We start from the raw sequence: 9,014 nt of genomic DNA, 5'->3' as shown, positions 1-9,014 counted from the left end.
AAACACTTAGCAAGGTCGAATTGTGCAAACACAGCAGCTCTGTCCAGATTTGGACAGATTTAGACTTGCAGCTTCAAAAATTCACAACACAAGATTCAGACATCCAAACAAAGTGATTCTAGACTTTCTGGAAAGCTAATTAAATGTTCTACAAATTATTTATAAACATCCCTGGCTGGTTTAGCATGTATCAAGGGTAAAATATACTAGGAAGGTTGTGCTGTCCAAAACTGGACAGATTCAGTCTTCAGACTTCAAACACATGTAACTTAATCTTCAGACCACCAAAAATAGTGATCCAAGACTTTTTGGAAATCTTGGGAAAAGTACTACATAACTTTTATAATCACCAAGAAGTGATTCCAGGTTTATTCAAATCAAACATTACAGTTTTTGAAATCTGTTCTGACAGAGGACAGAACACAGCAACCAGTTTGAAAAGTTCATAACTCTTAAACTATCAGTCCTATGGTTATGAAATTTTAACACAAGCAAGACCAGAAAATCCTCTACAACTTTCTTATAATAGACAAGGACTGATTCTAACATTAACTTAAGCAAACAATGCAGCTTCTGAAATCTGTACAGAATTTGGACAGATTCAGTTACTGAATTTGTAAAAAGCATAACTCCTAAACTGTCAGACCTATGGCTGTCAAATTTTAACACCAGCAAGATAATAAAGTTGTCCACAACTTTCTTGTGACCACCAATCACTGATTTCAATATTAACTTAAGCAACCATTGTAATTTCTGAAATCTGTTCAGAAATTCGACAGATTCAGGTGCTGGGCTTGTGAAAAGCACAACTCCTAAAAGATCAGGTTTATGGCTGTCAAATTTTAGTACAAGCAAGATAATCATGTTATCTACAACTTTTCTATAGCATATATCTAGAGAAAACACAATTTAGTTCATCAAACATACAGCACACCGAAAACAGTACGTGCAGCCCAAAACAGCCATTAATAAATTTCAGCTCCTATACATTTCAAGAATTTCCGCATTTTAGAGACTTGACTTACTCTAACTTATATCAAGACACACTTAAGTATAGTCACACAATAGATGACGTGACGGCTACGTAGTCATGCCATCACTTCACCACACACTCCCAAGTAACAAAACAACTCTAACCGAACTTGGCATTTGGCCGATCGATTCCTAACCCATTTTTCATACTACCACTACACCACACATCACAAACATAGACTAATTCAATCATACTTCACATGGCAATTTATACAGAGTCGCAAAGTAACAATATTAACACATAGGTAAGCGACATTTCTTCACGACTTTCGGCTAAGTCACCAAATAGACGACATGATGACTACGAAGGCATGTCACCGTTTCATCACACACATTCATCTCCTATATGCGCACTAATCCATTTCTTGCGACACATGCATTCAAAATCAATCCACACTACACAAGGTACACTTATCTCTTATTTATGCGCAGACTTAACACCTTTCGGGATAAAGCGTCACTATAAACACCTTACACATAATTGCCTTAGGAACCTATTAATTCACTCGAAGACATCTATTCAAGTCATAAACACAATCATACACCTATTTGTGAAGCACAATTTAATGAATGCCTAACGCGTATAGACTCGACTTATAATTATAGAGGAAGCGATGACTACTTTGGCATGTCACCACCTCTCTAATTAAGCTAAAACAATTTCTACTTATATCGACCGAACATTCGTGTTGAGCACACCTTATATTACCTTGTCTCGCATACAACCATATTGTGGCGTGCACTCGAGACACTACCGATTAACTTGACGCAATTACCACTACAATGTACTTCGATATACACGTTCGACATCACAGTGCTTCGACAAACCCCACACTTCCAATCTACTTGTCACATCCAACCACATCACGTGTCCACTGCATTCTCATGACCAATTTTAGCACAATTATTTATGACCACGTTTATCGACTAGACAAGTGAAACACTAACCGATCATTCACATATCTCGTCTTTAAAACACTAATCACATGGCACATAATTTATAATTTCGACCCATTCTATCCTACACCACGGTGAATACATAACATATTTTTAACATAGACTACATCTTAGCCGACTGCGGAAATTACCAAGCATTCTTTACGCTTTATTAAATTTACCACAACTAGCACACTAATTTACGACGAGTATTTTAACAAACGATTAATACCATCCACGAACCACCCTCGTGACACATAAATGAATCATCGCAGCCACATATATTCAAACACTAATACACACCACATCGACCAAAACGTATTTAGACAAACTACAAATCGCACACATCAAACAACTTCTTGTTCTCCAACCGCAAATGCGAACCTACTAATGCGTATAACCAAAACATTTTACACACATCCACACATATACGTGCACCGCATGACATCAACCAAATTATATGCATGGTAAACTATAAATCAATCAACCTGAGCGGGATCGGAGTTGAGTTGTGCAAGCACGTGGTTCACCCAACCGGTCTTGTATCGAACACGCGTGCGCGACGAATGGCAATTGACGGCTAGCTGCGATTATACACACACACACACAACCGTTCAACAATTTCACCGAGCCCAAAAATAAAAATATAATAGCAGCAAGGGCAGCGGGGGTTTCTCACCACGGTTTTCGACGGCGTCGCGGAGGGGGCTGCGCAGCGAGCACGAGAGCGACGACACACGACGAGGGGAGTGGAGATCGAACGGGAGGGCTGCTGCAGCGCGCGGTTTGCTGCGCATTTTGTCGAACAACCGGCGGGCACCATGACGAACAGCGAGGAAGGGGGCTCGCTGCTGGAATTTCTGGGCGTCCATGGGAGGTGGAGCGCAGAGCTGCTGCGCAGTGGGGCAAAAGGGGAGCAAGGGCTGGCAACCATGAACAGGGGGGCTGCTGCTGGCGCCATGGACGTGGACCTCGCCGAGGTCGGCCCAAGGAGCTTCTGCGCGGAGGGGGGAAAACAGGGGCGAGGGAACGCTGTGCAGGGCGCCATGACTGCTGGCCGGAGATGGAGTTCGGTCTGCAACAGAGGGGGCTCGGCCACGGCAAGAGCAGGGAAGGGGAGGCTGGCTGTCGGCCTTGGTCGCGGCCAGGGAAGGAGACGCCATGGAGGGCTCCGTGCGTCCTGCTGCATAGCGTCGAGCACATGGCGAGGAGGACCTAGGCTCCCTGCTGCTGGCGTGAGGGAGGAGTGGGAGAGCTGCAGCCGTGGGGAGGAAGGGAGGAAGAAGGTGAGGGGTGACGCCCATGGAGCAGTCCTGCTGCCGAGCGCCATGGAGCAAGGAGCAGAGAGCACGCAGGGAGGTGGAGCTGAGCTCCCTGCTGCACACCGTGTGGAAGAAGAAGACAGGGAGAAAAAAAAGAAGAAGGTGGCGGCTAGGGGGTAGGTGAATAAAAGCCAAGTGCAAGTGAGGGGTCCTTCTATTTATAGACAAGTCCTAGGGTTAGGGTTTCAATTGGGCCAAATGGGCTGGGTTGGGCTCAGCCCAAAACGCGTAATCGGGCTGCGCTAAATATTTTTCGGAATAAAAATGTTCCTGCGAAATTTTGTTTCTACAGAGAACAGAGCGAATTAGAGTTTCGACGAATGGACGATCGAGCGATTAATTCGGCCGAGAGTTTGATTTGATTTCGCTCGGAAATAATTCACTACGCAAGATTTGAAAATAAATCGTCTTAAGATATAACTGGCTTTTGGATTTATGATTGAAAGAGATAAATCGCGATATTTAAAATTATCGCCGAGGTTGATTTTTAAATCGGGATCGAACACAGAGGTATGAGTCGAGTCGGATAAGAATTAATTAGAGGGCAACGTACTGAGTATCCCGTTGGAGAATACGGACCCGAATAAATTAGTCGAATATAGATCGAAGTTCAGGAATTTAGATTCGGGCTCAGATCAGATAACAGTCGTTGAGAGATTGATTTAAAGAGCTTCAGATGAGATTTATAATTCGAGAATGATCTTCGAGTCTGCATGAGTTCCGAGAATTAAAAGTTTTAACACGCTCCAAAATTGGTTGTTTCTCACGATCGATTAACTCCAAATTCGGTGAACTTCCATGAGAAAGCCTGATAGACAGAGATAGACACAATCGAGAAATAAAAAATTTCACTGAGCATCCAAGATTAGGATTAATCTCCTGTCATAACACGAAACTGACACCTGAGGTGTCACAGTGATAGGTGATGTGCGACCACAGGAACCACAAGGACAAGATCAACCTTCTTCCTCTACGTTGGTGCATCCCCCAACTAAAGATAATGAACATGTACCTCAAGAAGAAGGGCAGGATCAAGGGGGAGCACATAAAGAACAAGATAAGGAGGAAGAAGCATCACAAGTTCCTCCAACTCAAGTCTAGACGACGATTCAAAGAAATCATCCAGTGGATCAGATTCTGGGTGATATCAGCAAGGGAGTAACAACTCGCTCACGTTTAGCTAATTTTTGTGAGCATTACTCGTTTGTTTCTTCTATTGAGCCCTTCAGGGTAGAAGAAGCCTTGCAGGATCTAGACTGGGTGTTGGCCATGCAGGAAGAGCTCAACAACTTCAAAAGAAATGAAGTTTAGAGTCTGGTGCCACGTCCAAAGCAAAATGTTGTGGGAACCAAGTGGGTGTTCCGCAACAAGCAAGACAAACACGGTGTGGTGACAAGAAACAAGTCTCGACTTGTGGCAAATGGTTATGCCCAAGTCGCAGGTTTGGATTTTGAGGAGACGTTTGCCCCTGTGGCTAGGCTAGAATCAATTCGGATTTTATTGGCCTATGTTGCTCACCACTCTTTTAAGCCTTTTCAAATGGACGTGAAGAGTGACTTCCTCAACGGACCAATCAAGGAGGAGGTATATGTGGAACAACCCCCTGGCTTTGAGGATGACAGCTATCCCGACCACGTCTACAAGCTCTCTAAGGCGCTCTATGGACTTAAGAAAGCCCCAAGAGCATAATATGAATGCCTTAGAGATTTACTTATTACTAATGCTTTCAAGGTTGGGAAAGCTAATCCTACTCTATTTACTAAGACTTGCAATGGTGATCTTTTTGTATTCCAAATATATGTCGATGACATTATATTTGGTTTTACTAATCAAAAGTCTTATGAGGAATTTAGCAGGGTGATGATGCAAAAGTTCAAGATGTCAATGATGGGCGAGTTGAACTACTTCCTTGGATTTCAAGTGAAGCAACTCAAGGAAGGAACCTTCATATCCCAAACAAAGTACACTCAAGATTTTCTCAATAGGTTTGGGATGAAGGATGCAAAGCCCGCAAAGACACCGATGGGAACGGACGGACATCTTGACCTCAATAAAGGAGGCAAGTCCATTGATCAAAAGGCATACTGGTCTATGATAGGATCTTTGCTTTATCTTTGCGCTAGTAGACCGGATATTATGCTAAGTGTATGCATGTGTGCTAGATTTCAATCCGACCCCAAGGAGTGTCACCTTGTGTCCGTTAAGCGAATTCTTAGATATTTAGTTTCTATGCCTTGCTTTGGGATCTGGTATCCAAAGGGGTCTACCTTTGACTTAATCGGATACTCGGATTCCGACTATGCCGGGTGCAAGGTTGATAGGAAGATCACATTAGGGACTTGCCTGTTCCTGGGAAGGTCCCTAGTGTCTTGGAGCTCTAAGAAAGAAACTTTTGTTGCCCTATCCACCGAAGCTGAGTACGTTGCCGCAGGACAGTGTTGTGCGCAACTACTTTGGATGAGGCAAACCCTCTGGGACTTTGGCTACAATCTGAGCAAAGTCCCACTCCTATGTGACAATGAGAGTGCAATCCGCTTGGCAGATAATCCTGTTGAACACAGCCGCACTAAGCACATAGACATCCGGCATCACTTTTTGAGAGACCACCAGCTAAGGGGAGATATCGATATTTACCATATTAGCACCGAGAACCAGCTAGCTGATATCTTCACCAAGCCTTTAGATGAGAAAATGTTTTGCAGGTTGTGTAGTGAGCTAAATGTCTTAGATTCGCATAACTTGGATTGATCTATAGCATACATGTGTTTTATGCATTTGATCATGTTACTTTAAGCATTCACGTCTTTAATTGCTTTTTCGGTGCTCAAGTTGTACAAGTCATCCCCGGACCTCACAAGTCCCTATGCAAATGATGCACATGTTGAGGGGGAGGATGTGCTACAACTTGACACTCTTGAGACTAACTTGTTTGATGAAGTACTCTTGAAATAGTCTCAAAGGTGTATTGAAAAGGGAAAGTGAACTTGGACAAAGAAAGGGCTTCCACTGCACTCCGGTATAAGTGTATCTTGTCTCAAGTTCGTACCAGTGTTCTCATTGCCTTTTGCTCGTATTTGACACTTTGGTGAGGCAATGGGGTTAAAGGGCCAAAAGTTATCCTGTTTTTGGTGCTTAATACCAAAGGGGGAGAAATTAAGGCCAAAGCAAATGGATCAGCCAACCACTTGTGAATTTCAAAAATTGTAGAGTTAGAATCTTTGTGTTTGATCAAAACCCTCTTACATCAAAAGTTGTTCTCTTACGGGGGAGAATTTTGATTATGGGAAAAAGGGGAAGTTTGTGGCATTTGATCAAATTTACTCTTGAAAGATCTCTTGATTTGCCAAAACAAGTGTTTTTTATATAGAAAAGGAAAAAGAATTTGTTTTGTGAAAAAAAACCAAGTGGTGGCAAAAGTGATCCAAATATGCCAAATTCCGTGTGAGTTAAATTAGTCTTCAATTTGCACTCTTTAGCTTCTCTTTGAAAATGTTGTTGCATTTTGAGTTGCTTTTAATGTGTTGGCATAAATCACCAAAAAGGGGGAGATTGAAAGGAAAATGTGCCCTTGGGCCTTTTCTATAAATGTTTTGGTGATTAGATGCCCAACACATAGTATTTTGGTTCATATGTGCTAAGTGCTAAAGAGATGAAAATCAAAGAATCAAGGTATGACTCTGGCCTTAGTGAATTGTTTTTGGTACTTAACATATTTCTCTAAGTGCTAGGAACCTTGACAGATCAAATGAAATTGGATTGGAGAAGTTTGGCTAAGTCCAGCCAAACTTGCACCAGCCTTCGGTGCACCAGACTGTCCGGTGTGCACCGGGCAGTGTCCGGTGCACAGGCTGGTCCAGCAGCGAACTTGCTGCTCTCGTGAAATCGCCGAGGGCACTGCGGCTAAACTGTCCGGTGAGCCAACGGCGCCAGCGCCAACGGTCGGTAGCGCAATCAGCGGGCGACGAGTGGCCAGAGCCAACGGTCACCAGGCCGCATCGGATTGTCCGGTGTGCACCGGACAATGTCTGGTGCGCCAAGGGGATCGAAGGCTCAACGGTCGACTTCACCCGAAGAGGAAAGGAATCGGGCATTGTTCATGTCCGGTGGTGCACCGGACTGTCCGGTGCGCCAACCGACAGGAGGCAAGAATTGCCTACCAAATGGAGATCCAACGGCTCCTAGCTGCCTTGGGGCTATAAAAGGGACCCCTAGGCGCATGGAGCAACGGACCAAGCATTCATTAAACATTCTAAGACGCCTAGACTTCGCAAGCACGCATCCAGATCATTACGATTGAGATTTGAGCACTTGTCTAGTTGTGAACTTGTTGCGTTGTGTTTGGCGTGCTCTTGTCTTAACTTATGTGCGTGATTTCGTTGTGACTCTAGTTCTTGCATGTGTTTCTTTCCCTCCTTTACTCTTGTGGTTTTCATTGAGATCAATCTTGTAAGGGTGAGAGGCTCCAACTTGTGGAGATTCCTCACAAACGGGAAACATCTACTAAGGAAGTAAACTTTGGTACTCAAGTTTGATCATTGGATCACTTGAGAGGGATTGAGTGCAATCCTTGACCGAAGGAGGTCACCACAACGTTGTAACACTCCTGGTGTTACGAGAAACTAAAAACCTGGCATGTCATCATATGCACTTGCATTAACTTGCTTGATATACCTAGAATGCATTCATTAGGTTAAAATTTTTCAATAAGTGTGATGTTGTGTATTAAACTATAGGACTTAGTTTAAGGGTTTTGTTTAAGTGGGGGTAAGTCATCTCTTAAACAAGTGATAAGTTGACTTTGAGTCTTAAGTACTAAGGGTGAATCTTAGAACCCAAAGTAACTTCACTTTTAAAAGCTAAATCAAAGTGGAAGAATCACTCGAGGAGATGGATAAACTTCAAAACCCTAAATTAGAGCTCAAAAGTGAAATCTGAGATCTGGCCATAGGTTGCCAAAAGTCAAAATACCAAAGTTATAGAGTTTCCAAAATCAAGCAACTTTCATGTGTTGAGATTTTCAAGTTTTGAAGAGATATTTGGAGTAAGTTGCAGATTTCAGACTTGATACAGTTTTGGTTCAGCTAAAAACAGTTTGCTTTACCTAATTTTGGACCCATGTATGTTTTAATCTGGGGGCTTTTTGCAAAAGGTTGCTATAGTAAACTTGTAGAGTAACTATAGGATAACAACTTTTATTAAGTGTTGAAGCCCTAAATCCATATGGAACTGTTAGAAAACTTGGCCCAAAGGTCCTATCCTCAAAGCTGAATTCTCAGACTTAGTCCATTTCAGCTCACTGAAATTGGTGTGATTGATCTAACTTTGGAGTCCCTTTGGAGAAGATCAGTAGAGTATTGAGCCATACCTGTCACAACAAAGTTGAAGAGTAGATGTTGGTGTGCAACTTTATTTAAGGGAGATGGGCTTAGTACTACATAAAAGGTGAAGTAAATGGCGCCTAAAAATGGGATGTTAGGCCCTTGGGATTTTCAGATGATGAATAGTAGTCAGTGCCAATTTCAGTGTTTGACTCAAACCTTGGAGAGTTCATGTAGCTTAGTTGTAGGGCTTTGGGCAAAGATGTCTTTGGTAAGTGGTAGCTTAATTCAAGATGAATAAAGGGACTGAGGTAATTAATCCTGGCACTGCATCAAAAAATTAAAAGAAAATCAATGCTCATATGGACTGACATGTAGTGGCAGTTGAGGGTTATTCAGTAGCTGA

At 42.8% G+C, this 9,014-nt stretch overlaps 1 protein-coding gene across 1 annotated transcript; it reads right to left on the bottom strand.

The window, feature by feature from the left end:
• Positions 1-2,447: 2,447 nt before the first annotated feature.
• LOC111591334 (uncharacterized) lies at positions 2,448-3,390 on the bottom strand. The gene is made up of 2 exons (XM_023302291.1): positions 2,648-3,390; positions 2,448-2,552 (listed from the first exon to the last, which is right to left on the bottom strand). Exons 1-2 carry the CDS (start codon positions 3,296-3,298, stop codon positions 2,448-2,450), a joined length of 756 nt encoding a protein of 251 aa, XP_023158059.1. The 5' UTR covers positions 3,299-3,390.
• Positions 3,391-9,014: the final 5,624 nt, after the last annotated feature.

The sequence above is a fragment of the Zea mays genome, chromosome 4 (genome assembly GCF_902167145.1).
Source record: "Zea mays cultivar B73 chromosome 4, Zm-B73-REFERENCE-NAM-5.0, whole genome shotgun sequence".
NCBI classification, from domain to species: Eukaryota; Viridiplantae; Streptophyta; class Magnoliopsida; order Poales; family Poaceae; genus Zea; species Zea mays.
The sequence above is the reverse complement of the archived record's forward strand: the minus strand, read 5'-3'. Positions and strand labels throughout refer to the sequence as shown.